Source organism: Bufo gargarizans, chromosome 2, assembly GCF_014858855.1.
Source record: "Bufo gargarizans isolate SCDJY-AF-19 chromosome 2, ASM1485885v1, whole genome shotgun sequence".
Classification (NCBI taxonomy): Eukaryota; Metazoa; Chordata; class Amphibia; order Anura; family Bufonidae; genus Bufo; species Bufo gargarizans.
Window position 1 is genome coordinate 546289554 of NC_058081.1, and position 22285 is coordinate 546311838.

At 48.6% G+C, this 22285-nt stretch overlaps 1 protein-coding gene across 1 annotated transcript in view; it reads right to left on the reverse strand.

Moving 5' to 3' along the window:
- The window catches only part of LOC122926657 (sulfotransferase 2B1-like), a 92603-nt gene that overhangs the window by 62690 nt on the left and 7628 nt on the right, over nt 1-22285 (reverse strand). Inside the window, exon 2 of the mRNA XM_044278098.1 lies at nt 19423-19563. Coding sequence (XP_044134033.1) covers nt 19423-19561 — 139 coding nt within the window. The 5' untranslated portion in view covers nt 19562-19563. The remainder of the gene's footprint in view (nt 1-19422; nt 19564-22285) is intronic.

Here is a 22285-nt window from a genome sequence, read left to right on the forward strand (position 1 = left end):
CCATACAGCAGAAGTACAGAAAGGTGCAGAAGATTAATTCCTGCCACAGTTACAGAGCTACCAAGCAGACAAATTATCTTGCAAGCTCACATTTAAAGTGTAGAAGCATTCATTCCTGCCAACCATTGATAAAACCTGCTGGGACCAGAGACCAAAGCTGTATACTGCTTGGATACAAGTTATCTTCAGTAAAGAAACGTTTGAACTTCATCTAAAGGTGGACATAATTTCTGCTACAAAATTCCTCTATTATTCCTACTATCACTACACTCAAATTTATTGCAAGTGAGCCAGAAGCCAGGAGTCCAGCCGTACCCAGGTCAGAGATGCTGTTGACACAACTACCACTATCCTATAGAGACATTATAGGCCATTACACCACTCTGGCATTCCTAATCTGGGACCTGCGTTATAACACCTTGGAAGGTCCCTGGGATAGTACCCTGCGTACGCTGCAATTGGCGTCACAAACAAATATAGACAATTTTTACCCATATCCTGTGCTGCTGTGCTCTATTGCAAGATCAGCAGCAGGCCCTCGCCCCTAATGTTTTAGATGGTCAGCTCAGCAGCAGACCCTCACCTCTGATGTTTTAGATGGTCAGATCAGCAGCAGGCCCTCGGCCCTAATGTTTTAGAGGGTCACCAGCAGGCCCTTGCTCCTAATGCTTTTGAGGGGCCTCAAGCAGGCCAGCAATCATGATTTTCCAAGGGTGTGTATGATGCCCTCCTTTATGTGTAAAAAAGGGTGTATTGGAATGCTGGTTCCTCGTAATTTTTGGCAGCCTTTTCACTTAGTGCATAGGCTTTATGAGTGTAGAAGTCCCACTACCTGAACAATTGTACCACAGTGTGGATGATGCCCTCCTTTATGTAATATACAGGTTCTATCGGGGTGCCTCTTCCTTGTAATATTTGGCAGCACTTGCACTTTATATACAAGTAAATAAACAGAAAAGAATGTTTCCTAACAATTTTTCCTCTAAAATCGATTTTATCTTCGATTTTGTGTGTATTATTGTCAGTCTGTAAAATTGGCGTACTACTCAGACAACATCATTCCCAGCAGGAACCTGGGAATCCAAGATGCATCCAGACATCCTCCCCATGCTGTTCCCAAACCATTTCAGTGGTTTTCCATCAATTTCTGACCTTTTCATGTGAATCAGACACCCTACCCTCTTCAGAGCAGGGGGTGACTGTTTAATGCTTGGGTTCTCCCATACTGAGCACCCGAGCATTCCGGGGTGTTCTACTCGAGTACCCGAGCACTTTGGTGCTTGATCAACACTACTCTGTAGCACTCACATTGTCATTATAATAGAGATGATCATGAAAAGGAGTGTGCCATAAAAACATTCTACAGTTTTCAAATCCGCACCTGGATCTGCATACTATTGTAATTGCATGTAATTAAACATTAAACATAGCCACTGAGTTATTCAATGAAATCTATCTGTATAACATCACCTGCTGTTTGCTCTTTTTCAAATTTCTTTGTCCACCTCACTGAGTTGGATACACATGTTCAGAAACCCAGAACCTGGGACCTGGCAAAGTGTTAATTTGGTACATTACTAAAATGATTAAAAGGGTTATCCCATGACTAATGTAAAAAATGAAAATCAGACATCATGCATTTCATGACAATCTCTTTCTAACAAAGCTAGAACCAGCCCTGTACCTCACATGGATCCAGAGATCTCTCCATTCATTGCTCTGCTATATATCAAGCTGACAGCTGAAGGGGAGTGTCTTTTCTGCTGCAGCTCAGGGGGCGTGTCTCAACTCTGCCTATGACAGCTCAGGAGACAGCTGAAGGATGAAACTGAGCATGTGCGGCCTTCTCAGTGAGCAGGAGAAAGAAATAAGAAAATAAACATCAGGTGGCGCTATACAGATATAATTTATAGAATAACTCAGTGGCTATACAAAATTTTTAATTACATGCAAATACAAAATAAATCAGATCCAGGTACTGGTTTGAGTCCCCAACAGCTGTGTGGGTCACCAACAGCTACAGGCCAGACAAAAAGGTGCATAAGCTGTTCTTCTGTTGTCCCTTGTTGTGAGTATCTGTTCTGAGATAAATATGGGATGGATGACATCATTGATGCTGCCGTTGTCCCTACAAATCTGGTGGCTTCTTTGAAGGGCCTGAGTAAACAACAGGTGTCTCTGGTGGGCTGCCACTGCCTGACCTTAAAACAACACATGCTCCCTGCTGAGGTGGTCTAGTTTGTGATGAAATGATTCAACAATTTATGCTGCTTGTACAGATGCTCTAATATACTGTATATGCAAGCTGGAATGCCAGCGAGTTAGAACATCGTGGATCAAGCGGTGCAATGGCAAACTTTTCTGTTGCTGCAAGTCCAGGAAGGAGCTCCTTGCCACATAAGCACCCTCTGTAAGCCACTGTATTTTTTTCAAAAAGTGTTGCACGACTACATTTATCATGTACACCATAAGGGAAGCATGTGTTATTTCCCCCAGATGCAATGTAGCCACGATGTTCCTGCCATTGTCACTTACAGCCTTTCCAAGTTGGAGCTGGTGGGGAGGCAGCCAGTGGGATGTTTTGTAAGAAACAGTCATGTAATGTGTCTAAGTTTCGTTATCCTGGTAAACTGTTAAAATTTAATGTATGTAATGTATAATGCTATTCTAGTAATACAGATAAATGTAAATGCCTGCAGTATTCGTTTGGTCAGTAGATGGCAGCATAGGACCAATTTGCATTGAAGTTTGCTATAGAGAAAGTGTATTAATGTGGTAGTGGCTCTTTAAAACAGCAGTGAAGTGTTGAAGTGACACGCCCCTTATGATGTCAGCCTGCCTCAGTGTGAGCAGGAAGAATGAGGAAGAGGGACAAAAACTATAACGGCTGCCATCTTGGCTAGATAGAAAGCAAGTTCTGTGCTGTGTAAGACGTGTATGGAGATACTAAAGGACGTTCCTGTGCAGCCAAGCTGTGTGAACTTCAGTCTAGAGACGGACGGAGTATAAAGAGACCGTGCATTTAGTGAAGCCAAGTTAAAAAGGACTGTGTGCAGCAGCTAACCTGTGGAGCCGACATTGGGCTGAGTGGATTGCCCCAAACAGTAAAGAGACTCACAGTGCTGTCGAGGTACCGGACAGTCACTGTAAAATTCTGGATTATATCCATCTGGTTTTCCGGCCTGCTGAGGAGGACTTCTTTGTTGCGGATCCTGCGCTGGTTATAAAGGAAAAGGACGACATCGGGCCCCACCGTGCACTTCCACAAACTGTAAGAGGTCCACTTGGACCACTGGGATAAGGGGGGTGCGCACCCGCTTGAAAGTTAGGGTCAGTTAGGGATAGTTCCTGGGACTGCTATTCCTTAGTGTCCGCACCGCGAACACGGACACAGCAAAGGTGGAGATTGTTGTAGTATTTGATTTGAATTGTTCATACTGTTTTATTGTTAACCTGCTTTTATTAATTGATAGTAAATGCAATTTTCGTAATCTTGACTTCTGCATACGCACTCCTTTCTGGTTGCGGAATCAAACCACCTGCCTTGCTCTCGGTTCACAAATTGGCGTAGTCGGCAGGATCCGCCTACCAGAATGGATGGCGACGCACCCGTTAGGAGGGATGGTGCTGGAGGAAGAATGCCAGCAGGGGCTGTAATGAGTCAGTTAGCAAAGTTTGATGGCAATAATATGTCTGTGAGTGTGTGGGCAGAGCAGATACGAATGGTACAGCGCATGTACCAGACCGCACCAGAAGTACTAGTAGAGCTAGCCATATTGACGTTACAAGGAGATGCTAAGACTACAGTGATATTGCGGCCATTTGAACAAAGACAGACATTTGAGCAAGTTGTCCAGTCCAGATTCTAGAAACTATTTATGGAGAAACCGCATTGCTGGGGTCCCTGCAGGCACGGTTCTTTCAGAGGGTACAAAAGGAGAATGAAAGTCTCCCTCAGTATGCAAATGCCCTACAAGAACTGCTCCGAGATATTCAAGGGAAGGAAAGAGGGGGCTCACCAGCCTTCTGTAACCCTGATCGGACACTCCGTGACCAGTTTGTTCTGGGGATCCGTGATGGCAGCTTGACTGTTGCTATGCAGGACTTTATACGACGGGAGACTGATGCTAAATTTCATGACGTACAGGTGGAGGCCATCTCACGTGCCAATAGTATGGTTCAGAAGCCTCAGACCGCAGTTGGAGTTACATTGTCGCAGGGGGCTAGCTCTGGCCCAGAAGCAGTGGAAAAAGGGACAGTTAAAGAGATACTTACAGTAATGCAGAAATTGCAAGAGCAAATGGAACACCTACAAACCAATTGTAATGAGAACTCTATGAGAATTGCGGGCCTCCAGAAAACTAGAGACGAAGGGGTGGGCCGTTCATACCAAGGTCAGCATGTCACGGCTGGCGGTGGGGGAAACCCCCAGCCGTGCGGTACCCGTAGATGTTGGGTCGCTGCAAGGCCAGGACCACAGGATCAGGGAGCAGGTCACCTCCTAAAGTCTCCCTGATCTGACCCTAACTCCTAACCTGCATGGGCCGACCTTTAGGGTAGGAGGACCCATGCGCTGGAACCTCGGGTCCCTACTATCCCTCCGCAGGGGAAAACACCAACTGAAAGGGGAATAGCACACACACTCACTCACTCACCTGTCACCGCTGGCAACGGCATGCGTGGCCACCGTGTCCTGCAGAACAACCAGCAGGCAGAGACCCTGCCACCACATGCACAACACCAGACGTTGCCGCGGACAAACGCAGGTGAAGGGAGGTGTCCAAGTGCATACAACCTCGTGCACAACAAACAGACAAGGAAGTGCACACAAACACAGACGAAGGACGTGCACACCAAAACACGATGCCAAGGGCAACCGCACGCATGCCTGTTATTCGCGGCAACCGCACCTGAGGCAAACCACTAAGTGCCCCCAGCTGCGGTTGCGACAACACCAGACCGCGGATAACTGCATGCGGCTCCCAAGGAGTCACGACCATGACCAGGGGTCGTGACACTCCCTCCCCTCAAAGCCCCCCCCAACCGAAAAGGGAAGCTGGTGGGACCAAACAACAGGGAGGGGGGGAGGGGCAATGCCTGATAACCACCAGTGTCTCCCTCCAGAGCTGCCGCCAACGGACCTGGACCGTACACAACAGTCCCAGGTCGCCAGCCAACAGAGCAGACTGGAAGAGAGAACACTGGAGGCACTGCCAGATAGATGCCCGTATCTCCCCCCGGAACTGCCGCCAACAGACCTGGACCGTACACAACAGTCCCCAGGTCGCCAGCCAACAAAGCAGTCCGGAGGAGGAACACAGGACACCAGACCGATGCCCGTATCTCCCCCCAGAACTGCCGCCAACAGACCAGACCGTACACAACAGTCCCCAGGTCGCCAGCCAACAAAGCAGTCTGGAGGAGGAAAACAGGACACCGCGTCCAACTCAGGAGGACGTTCCTACTCCAGGTCGCTGCCAGCAGACACTCCCCAACCAGCACACCTGCCGGAACACCGAAGGAATGCTGCCAGCAGCCGACCAGAGATAGGAACCCTGAGAGGGACGAGGGGTCACCAACACGGACACGGTTAGCAAGGTGGCGGGGAAAAGCCACCAACCGCGCCGTTAACGGTGAACCCCGTAACGCTCTCCCTCCGGAGAACGCGCATGCACCCCAACGGTCAATGGATGCATGCTTCACCCTCTTTCGAGGGAAGACCAGGTGAGGTGCCAGTTCTGGTCATACTGTCACGGCTGGCGGTGGGGGAAACCCCCAGCCGTGCGGTACCCGTAGATGTTGGGTCGCTGCAAGGCCAGGACCACAGGATCAGGGAGCAGGTCACCTCCTAAAGTCTCCCTGATCTGACCCTAACTCCTAACCTGCATGGGCCGACCTTTAGGGTAGGAGGACCCATGCGCTGGAACCTCGGGTCCCTACTATCCCTCCGCAGGGGAAAACACCAACTGAAAGGGGAATAGCACACACACTCACTCACTCACCTGTCACCGCTGGCAACGGCATGCGTGGCCACCGTGTCCTGCAGAACAACCAGCAGGCAGAGACCCTGCCACCACATGCACAACACCAGACGTTGCCGCGGACAAACGCAGGTGAAGGGAGGTGTCCAAGTGCATACAACCTCGTGCACAACAAACAGACAAGGAAGTGCACACAAACACAGACGAAGGACGTGCACACCAAAACACGATGCCAAGGGCAACCGCACGCATGCCTGTTATTCGCGGCAACCGCACCTGAGGCAAACCACTAAGTGCCCCCAGCTGCGGTTGCGACAACACCAGACCGCGGATAACTGCATGCGGCTCCCAAGGAGTCACGACCATGACCAGGGGTCGTGACACAGCATCACCCACAACCCTTGTGGAGGGATGAGGATAGGACCTACCGAAGGGGTCCCAATAATGTAGTACAACTCTCAGGAGAGAGCGATGGGGCTTACCGAAGGGGCCCGAACCGATGGCCAGAGCGACGGGAAATACGCTGCTGGGAGTGTGGACGCGTGGGCCACATTGCTGCTAGATGTCCAGAGCAGCGACAAGCTTATGAGAGACCGCCGTTAAAACTGAAATCCCCTGCTGCAGTAGGGCGGGCAGTAGGGGAAACTGAGGAGATTATGAGAGGAGAATGCCCTGAAGAGGATCTGATCGCTGCAAGTCCCATCATACAGATGGAATTGGAAGGTATTCCGGTTACCGGGATGATTGACACGGGTTCCCAAGTAACGACCCTGAGTAGAGACTGTTACGAACGGTATTTTCAGCGACATGTGAAATATGATCCCCATACATTCATACGAGTGGTCGCAGCTAATCAGTTACCAGTACCGGTGGTGGGAGTGGCCTGGATGAATGTCAGATTATGTGGCCAAGATCTAGGCAAGAAAGGCATTGTGGTAGTACAGGAGTCACATGAAGTAAAGGTCCCTGTCATCTTGGGGATGAATGTGTTAAAAGAATTGGATCAGATTCTCTTTGAAAAGAAAGGTCACGGTTATTGGAGAGAAACCACTAGCCATCGGCCTACTCAAACGGCCTTCCAGCGGCTGGTCCGAACATGTGGCTTACAGAAAAGTTCAGATGCACAGTGTCCTCTTGCTCGAATTTCGGTCCCTCTGCATACAAAAGTTACTTTGCCACCCAGACGGGAGATGATAGTGTCCATGCCTGTAGGCACCTGTAGGAAACTAGAGGGCATAGCTGTGTTGATAGAACCACTGCCGACAGCCGGAAGAAGTGTTGATCCGCTAGTAGCCCGTTCCTTGGCAGTAGTCCGCAATGGGAGAGTACCCCTCCGATGTGTGAACACTCAGGATCAGAGTGTAGACCTAGCCCCAGGAAGGCTGCTGGCTAACCTCTATGTGACTCCGGAGGAAGTGAGGAAAGCGACCCCGATGCAGTTGAGGCCGGCTGAACGAGGTGAATGGGCCGTAACCGTGTCTATGGGGGAAGGCGAGAACCCCACCCCTAAATGGAATGGCGGTGCAATTCGAGAACAGATGAAGATAGAGACTTCTTTGTGTTCTCTGGAACAGATTCGGAAGGTAGATGAACTGTTATGGGAAAACCGCACAACCTTTGCACGTCATGCTGAAGATTTTGGATGTACGACAGGGATCTACCATGAGATTCCCACAGGAGACACCCCTCCAATCAGAGAGCGCTACCGACAAATTCCTCCACAGATGTATCAGGAGGTGAAAGAACTGTTGACCCAGATGCTGCAGAATGGGATCATTCAAGAAAGCCAAAGTCCCTGGGCAGCTCCAGTGGTACTAGTAAGGAAGAAAGATGGGTCCATTCGGTTTTGCGTAGACTATCGAAAGTTGAATACCTGCACCGTACGAGATTCCTACCCCTTACCTCGGATTGAGGAGTCCCTTTCAGCACTAGGAAGAGCCCGCTACTTCTCCTCACTAGACCTGGCTAGTGGGTATTGGCAGGTGCCAATGGCCGAGAAAGATAAGGAAAAGACAGCCTTTATCTTGCCCATGGGACTATACGAATTTAACCGGATGCCCTTTGGATTGACAAATGCACCTGGAACGTTTCAACGATTGATGGAGAAATGTCTTGGTGACTTCAACTTTGAATTCACTCTCATCTACTTGGATGACATTATAGTGTACTCTGCAACCTTTGAGGACCATCTCCGCCAGTTGGGACAAGTATTTCAACGATTGCGGGAACATGGGCTCAAACTGAAACCCAGTAAATGTCGGTTGTTCCAATCTGAAATTGATTACTTGGGTCATTGTGTATCAGGAGAAGGGGTGAGGCCGTCAAGGGACAAGATAGCGGCTGTTCAAGACTGGCCGACACCGACTACCCTGCGAGAAGTGAGGGCGTTCCTGGGAGTAGCCGGCTACTATCGACGGTTTATTAAGGACTTTGCTAGAGTAGCAGCGCCACTTAATGCTCTCCTACGAGGCACCGCCGGGGGTCCGAAGAACCGGTCCGTGAAATGGGGCCCTGAACAGGAACACGCCTTCCAGGCATTGAAGGATGCTCTTACAACGGCCCCAATCTTGGCGTATGCTGATTATCACTTGCCCTTCCAGCTATATACCGATGCAAGCCTGTATGGTCTCGGAGCGGTGCTATCTCAGTTCCAGGATGGCCAAGAGCGTGTCATAGCGTATGCCAGCCGATCCTTGCGAGATTCTGAGAGAAACCCTGACAATTATAGTTCATTCAAGTTAGAACTGTTGGCACTGGTATGGGCCATGACTGAGAAATTCTCTGAGTATTTGACCAGAGCTGAAGTCTTAGTACTGACTGACAACAACCCATTGGCTCACCTGGAAAATGCCAAGCTCGGGGCTTTGGAGCAGAGGTGGATAGCCCGAATGTCTAAGTTCAATTACCGCATTAAGTATCGGTCCAAGACGGAGAACCAAAATGCCGATGGACTTTCTAGGGTAACTACCCAGGCCCCCAGCGGAGACGTGGATCATGAGTTGGAGCATGTGGAGATGCCTGACTTCAGCAGATTTTCACAAGCCTTGGTCACTGCTATGCAGTGTGCAGTGGAAGGGACCGAAACGGCTCCTTTCTTTGGCCCCTCACTACAGGAATGGGTGCAAATACAGCAGGCCCATGAGGGGCTGGCGAAAATGATCAAGTGTGTTGAGAAAGGCAAGAAGCCCTGTAAAGAGGAAAGAGAACGACTGACCCGTGAAATGCTATTAGTCCTGAGTCAGTGGGAAAAGTTAGAGATGAAAAATGGAGTGCTATGCCGAAAGGTATATCTGCCTTCTGAAATCGACATTTGTTACCAAATCGTAGTGCCTAGTGAACTGGCTCAATCATTGGCTCTTGAGGCTCATAATAAGAATGGACATTTTGGTCATGAGAAGACCTTTCGTTGGCTACAGCGACTGATTTACTGTCCAGCTCTCCGTCAAATGGTCGAAGAAGTATGTCATAGATGTCGAACTTGTGAGATCCATAAGGCAATAGAACAAAGAGCTCCCCTGCAAACCATAGTGACCCAGGAACCTTTGGAGATCGTCATGATAGACTACCTAATGGTGGGCCCATCCAACAGTGGGCACCAGTACTGCCTCGTAATGGTGGTGTCATGGTCTTACCTCCTTGCTGTTCCCTTCGTTTGACATGTGCTGGCGGCCATCTTGGTTTCTGGGTTTTCTTGTAGCCTCCCACCCTGCGGCTCCTCCTTCCCACTGGGAGGAGCTGGATGCCTAGCTCATATATATAGGAGGACTGTGGCTTCAGTTCCTTGCTTGGTCCTCCTGTGTTCACATGCTTCCAAGACTGCTGCTGCTTCTGGTTCCTGATCCTGGCCTCGGCTGACTACCCCGTTGGTTCCTGATTCCGGCTTCGTCTGACTACCCCGTTGGTTCCTGATTCCGGCTTCGTCTGACTACCCCGTTGGTTCCTGTTCCTGGCTTCGTCTGACTACCCTTCTGGTTCCTGACCTCCGTCTCCGCAAGACCCTGCTTCGGTTTAGCCATCCGTTCGGACTTTGCTTACGGCTTGCTCTTCAATAAAACCTTCTTATTTTCCACTTATCTCTTGTTGTACGTCTGGTTCATGGTTCCGTGACATTAGGACCAAGCCATGAATTCTGACGGTACAGGGCCACCCTCGCTACCTACGCTGGTTGCCAGACTTGATCAGCAGGATCACCTGTTGGGTCGGTTCGCTGTGGCGTTGCAAACCCTGCTTGAACGCACGGCTCATTTAGCTTCCGTTGCCGATGGGTCGGTTGTCGCTCCTGGGGCCGCTCCTACTGCCGCTCCGGTTGTTGCGCCAGAGTCTACCCTGACACCTGTTGCTGCGCCTGTGGTGTTTCAGGGTATGACCGGTTCTGCCCCCCTTCCACAGCGCTTTGGGGGAGAGCCAACTCAGTGCCGAGGTTTCCTTAACCAGGTGGGCATTTACTTCGAGTTGCTGCCACATGCCTTTCCTACTGAGAGATCAAGGGTGGGCTTCTTGATCTCGCTGCTCTCGGACAAGGCCTTGGCCTGGGCCAGCCCTTTATGGGAGAACAACAATCCGGTGGTTGCCGAGTTTTCCGGTTTTGTTGCTTCTCTTCGGAAGGTATTCGATGTGCCGGCTCGTGCTGCCTCTGCTGCGAGGCTCCTTATGTCCATCAGACAGGGTTCACGATCCGTAGCTGAATACGCCATTGAGTTTCGTACCCTGGCAGCAGAGGTGGGCTGGAATAATGAGGCTCTGGTCGCTGCTTTCTCTCATGGTCTCTCGGATGCCTTGAAGGATGAGGTTGCAGCTAAGGACCTACCAGTGGAGCTCGAGTCTCTTATTTCTTTCCTGATTTTGATTGACACCAGACTCAGGGAGAGACCTTCCTTTAAGGAGAGCCTGCGGAGGTCTCCTAACAGATTGGCGCCTACGTTTGCTGTCCCACCCGTGCCTCCCTCTCCTCCCACGCCTCCTGGGGATGACTTGTCTGGGGGTGAACCCATGCAGTGGGGGTTTGCTCGCCTGTCCGAGGGGGAGAGGGTACTCCGGAGACGCGAGGGCCGATGCATGTACTGTGGTCTCGGTGGGCATTTTCGGTTGGCATGTCCGAACCGTCCGGGAGAACGCTCGCACCTGAGGTCCTGTCGGGGGCAGATCTTGGGTGGAGTCTCCTCGTCCCCGGTTTCCCGTGTTGACAAACCACTGATCACGGTTGTCCTCTCCTGGGTCGGGGGCTCGGTGACGACCCAGGCGTTGGTGGACTCTGGTGCTGGTGGTTTGTTCATTGATAGAGTGTTCGTTGCCGCCAATTCCATTCCTCTGCAGCCTCGAGGTTCCCCACTGGCTCTTGAGGCGATAGACGGCAGACCCCTTCTGCCGCCACACGTGACTCATGAGACCCTTCCAGTGGGGATAGCCATTGGTGCCGTTCACAGAGAGTCGGTCTGTCTCCAGGTTATTTCGTCTCCACACTACTCGGTGGTCTTGGGGTACCCCTGGCTCCAGAAGCATAATCCGACTTTCGATTGGAGATCGGTCGAGATCCTCTCGTGGTCACCGCAGTGTGGGGCTAGTTGCATCCATGGGCCTGTCAAGTTGCTGTGTACTTCCTCGGACTCTCTGTTGCCTCCTGAATACGAAGAGTACCGGGATGTATTCGATAAGGTGCGCGCGGTTGCCCTACCTCCGCACCGCCCATACGATTGTGCCATAGAGTTACAATCCGGTGCCGTTCCTCCTCGTGGCAAAGTCTATCCACTGTCGGTAGCGGAGAATGAGGCCATGGAGGAGTACGTGAGGGAGGCGCTTTCACGCGGACACATTCGCAAATCCTCGTCCCCGGCAGGGGCTGGATTTTTCTTTGTGGAAAAGAAGGGCGGCGAGTTGAGGCCTTGCATCGATTACAGGGGTCTCAATCGCATCACGATCAAGAACGCTTACCCGATACCCTTGATTTCCGAGCTGTTCGATCGCCTCAAAGGGGCCACGGTCTTTACCAAACTCGACCTGAGGGCGGCATATAACCTGGTAAGGATCAAGGCGGGCGATGAGTGGAAGACCGCGTTTAACACCAGGACCGGTCATTATGAATCCTTGGTTATGCCCTTTGGGTTGTGCAATGCGCCCGCAGTCTTCCAGGAATTCATCAACGATGTTTTCCGTGACCTGTTGCAGCAGTGTGTGGTGGTCTATTTGGATGACATCTTGGTATATTCTGCATCCATGGAGGCCCACATTCTGGATGTCAGACGAGTGTTGCAACGCTTACGAGAGAACAAGCTGTTCGGTAAGCTTGAGAAATGCGAATTTCACCGATCCCAGGTAACCTTCTTAGGTTACATCATTTCCGCTGAGGGGTTCTCCATGGATCCTGAGAAGGTTTCGGCTGTCTTACAGTGGCCCCAGCCCAGTGGGCTTCGTGCCCTGCAGCGCTTTTTGGGCTTCGCCAATTATTATCGGAAGTTCATCAGGGACTTTTCCATGCTAGCCAAGCCTCTCACGGATCTGACCAGGAAGGGCAGTAATCCTCAGGTCTGGCCGCTCGAGGCCATCCGAGCTTTTGAGGCTCTAAAGTCCGCCTTTGTGTCGGCTCCGATTCTGTCGCATCCCAACCCTGGGTTGCCTTTTGTCCTCGAGGTGGACGCGTCTGAGACGGGAGTAGGCGCCCTCCTGTCTCAGCGTAGAACACCAGAGGGTCCTCTGCTTCCTTGTGGGTTTTACTCCCGGAAACTGTCTTCCGCGGAGTGCAACTATCAGATTGGCGACAGGGAGTTATTGGCCATCGTGCAGGCCCTTAAAGAATGGAGGCACTTGCTCGAGGGCTCGGTGGTTCCGGTTCTCATCCTGACGGACCACAAGAATCTGACCTACCTCTCTGAGGCCAAGAGATTGACACCACGTCAGGCCAGATGGGCTCTGTTCTTGTCACGTTTTAATTACGTGGTCTCCTACCTACCCGGCTCCAAGAACATCAGAGCGGATGCCTTATCACGGCAGTACTCCGAGCTGTCCGGGGAGGAGTCGATTCCGACTACGGTCATACCCCCGAATCAGATCCTGGCCGCTATTCGCACCAGCCTGACTTCTCCTCTGGGTGAGCAGATTTTGGCGGCTCAATCTGGTGCTCCCTCTGGGAGACCCAACGGCAGATGTTTTGTGCCTGAGGAGTTGCGCACTCGGTTGTTGCGAACCTACCATAACTCCAAGGCCGCGGGGCACCCTGGAAAGAATCAGCTGTCCTGGGCGGTTTCACGTCTGTTCTGGTGGCCTTCTCTACGTTCCGACATCGCCGCATATGTAGCGGCATGCTCCGTTTGTGCCCAGAGTAAGTCCCCTCGGCACCTTCCGTTGGGCCTTTTGCAACCCATAGCCACCGGGGAGCGTCCATGGTCACACCTGGGGATGGATTTCATTGTGGACCTCCCTGCATCCCGAGGCCATACGGTCATTCTCATGATTGTGGATCGGTTTTCCAAAATGTGCCACTGTGTTCCTCTCAAGAAGTTACCCTCTGCACAAGAGTTGGCCTCGATTTTTGCCAGGGAGGTCTTCCGGTTGCACGGTTTGCCCAAGGAGATTGTGTCGGATCGGGGGAGTCAGTTTGTGTCCAGGTTCTGGCGCGCCTTTTGCTCCCAGTTGGGGATTCATCTCTCTTTCTCCTCGGCCTACCACCCTCAGTCCAATGGGGCCGCAGAACGATCCAATCAGGCCTTGGAGCAATTCCTTCGTTGCTATGTCTCCGATCACCAAGACAATTGGGTTGACCTCCTGCCTTGGGCTGAGTTTGCCAGGAACACGGCGGTGAACTCTTCCTCTGGGACGTCTCCCTTCATGGCCAATTATGGGTTCCAACCTGCCGTGTTACCGGAGGTATTCTCTCCCCAGGATATTCCGGCTGTGGAGGATCACCTTTCCGTCCTACGTGCTTCTTGGGTACAGATCCAGAGGTCCCTTGAGGTCTCTGCGCAGCGCCAGAAACTCCAGGCTGATCGCAGACGAGCGCCCGCTCCTTCCTACCAGGTCGGAGACCGCGTATGGTTGTCCACCCGCAACCTCAACCTTCGAGTGCCCACTCCCAAGCTGGCGCCTCGCTTTGTTGGTCCCTTCCGAGTGCTTCGCAGGGTAAACCCGGTAGCCTATGCCCTTGCGCTTCCTCCTGGCATGCGGATCTCCAACGTGTTTCATGTCTCCCTGTTGAAGCCACTGGTGTGTAATCGTTTCACTTCCTCGATTCCTCGGCCTCGTCCGGTCCAAGTGGGCAATCGTGAGGAGTATGAGGTGAGCAATATCCTGGACTCACGCCTGGTCCGCGGCCGGGTGCAGTTTTTGGTCCATTGGCGTGGTTATGGTCCAGAGGAGCGTTCCTGGGTTCCCTCCGCAGATGTCCATGCTCCTGTCTTGCTCCGAGCCTTCCACGCACGCTTCCCTCAGAAACCGTTCCTTACTCCGCGGAGGAGGGGCCCTTGAGGGGGAGGTACTGTCATGGTCTTACCTCCTTGCTGTTCCCTTCGTTTGACATGTGCTGGCGGCCATCTTGGTTTCTGGGTTTTCTTGTAGCCTCCCACCCTGCGGCTCCTCCTTCCCACTGGGAGGAGCTGGATGCCTAGCTCATATATATAGGAGGACTGTGGCTTCAGTTCCTTGCTTGGTCCTCCTGTGTTCACATGCTTCCAAGACTGCTGCTGCTTCTGGTTCCTGATCCTGGCCTCGGCTGACTACCCCGTTGGTTCCTGATTCCGGCTTCGTCTGACTACCCCGTTGGTTCCTGATTCCGGCTTCGTCTGACTACCCCGTTGGTTCCTGTTCCTGGCTTCGTCTGACTACCCTTCTGGTTCCTGACCTCCGTCTCCGCAAGACCCTGCTTCGGTTTAGCCATCCGTTCGGACTTTGCTTACGGCTTGCTCTTCAATAAAACCTTCTTATTTTCCACTTATCTCTTGTTGTACGTCTGGTTCATGGTTCCGTGACAGGTGGACCACTTCACCAAATTTGCGGTGGTGACCGCCACCAAGGACCAGACCGCTGAGTCAGCAGCTCGAGCCCTATGCCAAGATTTCATCCGAGTGTACGGGTGTCCACAACGCATCCACTCTGACCAAGGGGCTTGCTTTGAGGGACATGTAATGAAAGAAGTTCAACGTATCTACGGGATAAAGAAGTCGCACACGACTCCATACCATCCCCAAGGAAACGGAGCCTGCGAACGATTTAATAGAACTCTGCTACAGATGGTGCGGACTTTGGAGGAGGACAAGAAGTTACAGTGGCCTCAGTTCTTGTCTGAGATGGTGTGGGCCTATAACAATCAGGTCCATTCTACAACGGGGTATTCTCCTTATACTCTCCTCTTTGGACGGTCTGGGCGAAGTGTCGGAGAGTTACAGTTAAATGATGTGGATGGGTTCCCTCCAAGAGATCCAGCCTCCTGGGTGCGAGCACACCGGCAGAGACTTGAGACAGTTCATCGATTGGTGCGACAGCGTCTGCAAGAAAATTCTCATCCTGATAAGACCCCGGTGCAAAGGGCACCATTGCAGCCAGGTGACCTGGTGCTGGTACGTGTCAAGAAGCCTCAAGGAAAATTGGAAAGCAGGTGGGAGGCTGTGCCATATCGTGTAGTTGCCCGCAAGTATGCAAATGGGCCTGTGTACGAAGTTCAGAAGGAAGGAACTGATTGTGTCCGAGTACTTCACAGAAATATGTTGCGCCTGTGTCAATCTGAAGAAGCAAATTGTGATGGAACTGATGATGTCAACGAGCTCCCACAGTCCGAGACTGGTGGTGTGGAATGGGCTTACGATGATGAGGATGATTGTTGGCCAATCCCCGCTCCTGAGGATGTTCCACCTGTGACTAGTGTGCCCCCAGCCTGTGCCCCCTATGATGCGGAGTCTGCTGGTCCTTCTCAGCCTATGGCTACAGTACCCCAGAGTATACCAGTGGTTCTCAGACGCACCACTAGACCAAATGCTGGCATTCCCCCTGTTCGGTATGCGCAGGACGAGTTTATTTGGCCTGCCATACAACGGTACATTACCACTCTACATATAAGAGTACAGCCCTCTGGATATTCAGTCATTGGCAGGGACTGCCAATCTTAAAGTGGGGGGGAATATGTAAGAAACAGTCATGTAATGTGTCTAAGTTTCGTTATCCTGGTAAACTGTTAAAATTTAATGTATGTAATGTATAATGCTATTCTAGTAATACAGATAAATGTAAATGCCTGCAGTATTCGTTTGGTCAGTAGATGGCAGCATAGGACCAATTTGCATTGAAGTTTGCCATAGAGAAAGTGTATTAATGTGGTAGTGGCTCTTTAAAACAGCAGTGAAGTGTTGAAGTGACACGCCCCTTATGATGTCAGCCTGCCTCAGTGTGAGCAGGAAGAATGAGGAAGAGGGACAAAAACTATAACGGCTGCCATCTTGGCTAGATAGAAAGCAAGTTCTGTGCTGTGTAAGACGTGTGTGGAGATACTAAAGGACGTTCCTGTGCAGCCAAGCTGTGTGAACTTCAGTCTAGAGACGGACGGAGTATAAAGAGACCGTGCATTTAGTGAAGCCAAGTTAAAAAGGACTGTGTGCAGCAGCTAACCTGTGGAGCCGACATTGGGCTGAGTGGATTGCCCCAAACAGTAAAGAGACTCACAGTGCTGTCGAGGTACCGGACAGTCACTGTAAAATTCTGGATTATATCCATCTGGTTTTCCGGCCTGCTGAGGAGGACTTCTTTGTTGCGGATCCTGCGCTGGTTATAAAGGAAAAGGACGACATCGGGCCCCACCGTGCACTTCCACAAACTGTAAGAGGTCCACTTGGACCACTGGGATAAGGGGGGTGCGCACCCGCTTGAAAGTTAGGGTCAGTTAGGGATAGTTCCTGGGACTGCTATTCCTTAGTGTCCGCACCGCGAACACGGACACAGCAAAGGTGGAGATTGTTGTAGTATTTGATTTGAATTGTTCATACTGTTTTATTGTTAACCTGCTTTTATTAATTGATAGTAAATGCAATTTTCGTAATCTTGACTTCTGCATACGCACTCCTTTCTGGTTGCGGAATCAAACCACCTGCCTTGCTCTCGGTTCACAGTTTGCCACTTTAGCAATTGATCAGCTATATGGCTACTCTCACCCAGTTCAATCAGCTCTAACACCGCATGGCAACACTTCACTTTACACATGAGTGGCATTCTGCCCTGCTTCTGTTGGGGACAGGAGGATGTCCATGGAGGAGGAAGTGGAGGATAAGGATAAGCGCCTAGTGTGCGAAGCAGACCCACACAAAAATGGAGGTGATAGTAGGACCTGGCCTTCTTGCTGCAGCGCTGCCTCACTGCTGCCAAAAAAACATTGACCCATTGGGTAGTGAAAGACATGTACTGTCCCTCCTGTAACAGATGCTTGAGGTGTCCATGGTGGTGTGCACCTTGCCAAACAGTAAGAACTTAATTCTCTGCCAGTACAAGGCGGTAATGGCTTTTTTTTTTTTTTAAAGAAATAATGACTGCTAGGTAACTTCCAGCAAGGCTGAGCACATGCTATCAACTCCCTAAAGGTAGCAGAATCCACTAAGTGGTATGGCAGAGACTGCACCACAGTGGGTAGAGGGCATGTAGAGTATTTTCCCGGCTACACATTCTCTTACTGGTGGTTGACAAGAGAGAGGAGTAGGAGGAAGGATAGTCTATGTGTGAAACACAGTAACTGATGATGAAAATGACAAGGAAACTGTAATGCACATGGTCTCAGCCTGGCTGCAGAAAAGGGGATTGGGAGAAGTAGGACAATTATTGCGCTAGCTGGTGGCCACTTCCATAGCACATGGGGTTTTGTTGCCTCTTCTTAGGGAAAAAAGGCAACTGAAAGGCGTCTCTGGGGTTGCAAGGAGGAACAGCAGGATCATTGGTGTGATCTCTAGCTCCAAGACATTGTGTTAGACACAGAAGTAACAACCACATCTTATTGCTCTGTTGTAACTAAGAGGAGAAGTGAGCCATCCAGGCTTTTTTTCGACTTTTTATTATGAAGCCTATAAATAAAAAGTCATTGGTTTCCTATAAATAAAAAAAATCACAGGTTTGGTATTATTAAACAGTATTAGCAACATTTCAAGTGGTTTTCTTTTCTGTAAAGACATAGGTGTAATCAATTGTGCCCCCCTTTCTACAAACTCAGTGCATACTGGTATTGACAATTTACTTTGGTAATCATTCAGTTCAGTAAAATATCTTTGAACTACACTATATGATGCAGTAATGTGCTCACTAACATGGTTATAAGAACACCATTTTTGTAGTAAAATGTCCTTGAACTACATGGCATAAAACAATAATGTATTCACTAACTCAAGTATTACAGTGCAACTTTTGCAGTAAAATAAAAGTCTTTGAACTACACAGTATGATGCAGTAATGTTTTTACTAACACTCGTATAATAGTGCAATTTTTGCAGGAAAATGTCTGAACTACACAGTATCTTGCAGTAATACAACACATTTTTGCAGTAAAAAAATAAAATGTTATCTTGCAGTAATATGAAATGCATTCAGTAACTCGGATACAATGCACAGATATACCCAATTACAAATGTGAAATTTAAACCGTTTTTTTAGAAGAACAAAATGTGAAATTTAAACCGTTTTTTTAGAAGAACAAAATGTGAAATTGCTCTGTGTTTGGAGCTGAATATTATTAGGGCCTTGGCAATAAGCCTATGAACTGTAGAAACTTGAGTAAAAAAAAAAAGAAAAGCTTGCTGTCTGTTCATATACAGAAAAAATGAATTTCCGGAAGCTGTATTAAAGAGGACCTTTCACCGATTTTTACACTGTGAACTAAGTATACAGACATGGAGAGCGGCGCCCGGGGATCTCACTGCACTTACTTTTATCCCTGGGCGCCGCTCAGTTCTCCTGCTATGCCCTCCGGTATCTCCGCTCACTAAGTTATAGTAGGCGGAGTCTGCCCTTGTTCTTCTGTAGCGCTGGCCAATCGCATTGCAGAGCTCACAGCCTGGGAGAAAATAACCTCCCAGGCTGTGAGCTCTGCGCTGCGATTGGCCAGTGCTACAGCAGAACAAGGGCAGACTCCGCCTACCATAACTTTGGGACTGAAAACCCAATAATATACTTTTTATTTTCTCCCTATATTCTGCCTATAGTGTCCATATCACGCTACTTTAGTGGCTTGTGTCTATAATAGTTTTTTTATTAGACAATGCCACAAAACAGCTTTTCATGGTTTTCCTGCCAATTCTCACCGTAACATGGTGCTGGGTGCCATTTTTACGCAATTCGTCTGAAGTAAATCTCAAAAACTTTAAATTTGTTTGTAAAATGCGCAATAAATCTGATTCAGTTAGCATCGATTTGCTCATCTCTAATGGGCAGCTTTAGGTGTAATTCCATTACAAAGAGCAAAGTAAAAAAAAATAATTAATGAAAGGTTTACCTGACTTAGGATAAGTGACAATGTAGACATCATCATCGAGAACTTGAAATTCATTTTCTGCAAAGTTGAGAGCCTCTTCAGAATATAAAATGTTTTTGTAAAAGTTCACTCCTTTATATTTGAAGAATTCAACTGACATTTCTATGTAGAAAGCAAAAAATATATATTGCATAAAAACAAATTCCTTCTATGTTGGCAGGATGCTGGTTTGTGTTTTGTAACATTAATAGGCATTGATTATTCTTCTATACATATGTATTCCCTTCTGTTCCTTCACATTGGACCGATTCATAAAATTAAAATAATATTAGTAAATTCTGAAGTGTTGAAGGAGAAGCTATACAGAAAACGTGGTGAAGATTGTAATCAGGGAGGGATTACTTTTTTTCAATACTTCACAGTTTAGTTTTTTTTATGGATGTGCTACCATGGTAATAGTACAATATGTACAATGAGGAGAAAGTATATAAAAGTAGTGTTGAAGAATTTTCTCTTGCCTACAGCACTGTGCGAATCATTACTTGAAATGCAGGATTTTTTCATTTTATGTGCTTAAATCTGGGTATTACTATATCAGGAAGTACAGGTTATTCATTGTATAATGGAGTTGTATAGTTTACCAGAATCCATTCTCTATGAATTCCTTTTGGTTATCAAGATCTTTGCTTATAGTCATTCAATGGGGACCTTCCTTGTTTCACTTCTGCCGCATATATACTTGTGTATAAAGTCATATGTGTGTGCCCCCACTTTAACGTAGCTGAATGTTATGTGTGGCCCTTTTATAGAGGCACTAGCAGAAGGACCCGGCTTCGCACAGGTATATTTCATCTATTTCATTTAATGTTTGTGTATGTCATTAAAAGATATCGACAGTATCCCCCTTAACAGTGACCTCTACAGCACCCCGCCCCTTAACACTGACCTCCAGAGCGGATCGTCCCCTTAACTGTGACCTCCACAGTTTCCTATCCCCTTAACAGAGACCTCCACAGTGCCCACTCCCTTAACAGTGACCTTCACAGCAGCCCTCCCCTTTAACAGGGGCCTGGACGGACACAGGGATGTCCTTTTGAATAGCTCACTCTGAGACAGCAGCACTGTGCTGTCTGAGCATGAGCTGTAGGGAGAAGGTCACCCTCCCTTGATCCCCTGCAGCTGACAGAAGTTGATTTTTACCTTCATTTTTTAAATCCCCGTGGCTTAGGGGGACCTAGGTGTGGGGTTTTTAAGTCCGTCTTTTGAGGGTGGCCTGAATGGCCACCCTACCTGCCTCTTAACTGTGACCTCCATAGCACTCCGCTCCTTTAACAGTGTCATCCACAGTGCCCTGCCCCTTTAAAGCTGACCTACAGCAGTGACGATAAATGGCTGGGTTGTTATGGAAACCTGATGTAAAACTGTGTGTATGTGGAGACTAAGGACCTGCGAGCTTCTATTGGCTGATAAGGGTAATGTGACCTTGTGTATGGCAGTTGGGATATGAGATATGGGATATGAGAAAGACCTGCAGGCTTCTATTGGCTAATGTCATGTGATGTGCCATATTTTAATTTTTTTGGTAATATCTCAGGAACAATACGTGCTAGAGAGCTGTGACCACCACAATATATATTTCCAGGTAGCAAGGTATGTGTATACCAAGTTTCGTTGAAATCGATGGTTGCGTTTTCTCAGTGATCGTGGAACATACATACACACATATATACATACTTACATCCTTCTTTATATATATAGATTCCCAAGATATGTCAAGTTGACCACCATTGGTGTAAAAAAATACAAAAAACACACAATAGATGCAAACATAATATATGGACTAAGTCCTCAATCTGCTATGATAAAGAATATATTTTGATCAATACACATCTGTGGCCACCTACCAACGCCAAGGTAGTCTCAGTCAGGCAGGACCTACTCCTAAACTATTTATGCTGTTGGGCATCTACATTCAGGAGAACAGACCCTGGTAGGTGGGCACAGATGTATTTTGAGCAAAATATATTGGCAGAGAGTCTCCGTTTTTGTTATTAGAGTGAGGGCTTAATCCATATATAATATTAATGCATTATTTTCTGTGATTTTTCTTTTATAAATGTAGACTTGCACATCCGCATTTTCATTTATTACATCATGCAGGATGTTTTTTCCCTTTTTCTGTGATTTTTGTTTTGTATGTCAGCCGATAGTGTCCCGATGTGACGCTCAAACATTATACTTCATCTGTTCATTACAGCTTTGCACAGGGCTCAGAGATACAACTATAGTTGTTGTAAATGTGTTGTATTGATGCTTAAAGGGGTTGTGCCAACATTAAATGTTATTTTAATATAATTCAACATTAGTTAATTTTTTTATTTACTTTCTGTTACAAAAATGCTCCAGTTGTGAGATATTATCCTTATTATAATGGCGTCCACTGTATAGTAATGTAGCTACTGAGGTGCATGCACATGCTCAGTTCTATTCTTCAACTGCCATCTGCTGTATCTACAGTTAGAAGCTGTGACAGATAAAGGGAGAGAGCTACAGCAGAAAGGACATGCCTCCTGAGAAAAAACACATTAGAGATGAGCGAATTTTTCAAAAGTTCACAAAAAAATTCGCTTTGTGACAAATTACTTTGTAAGTAGTGGGTACAATGACAGGGAGCTGCGATAGCGCCACCCCCATCATTGTACATACATGATCGCTGCATCTGAGTGTAAAAACTGTGTGAAATAAACATTAAAAAAAATTTCAATCAAACTTACCGTGTCCATTTGCTTGCGAAGGTTCGGCCACCGCCATCTTGATCGAAGATCTGGCGCAAAATCTTGTGCGGCGTGAAATTATGTTATCACACCGGTCGAAGAGATGACGT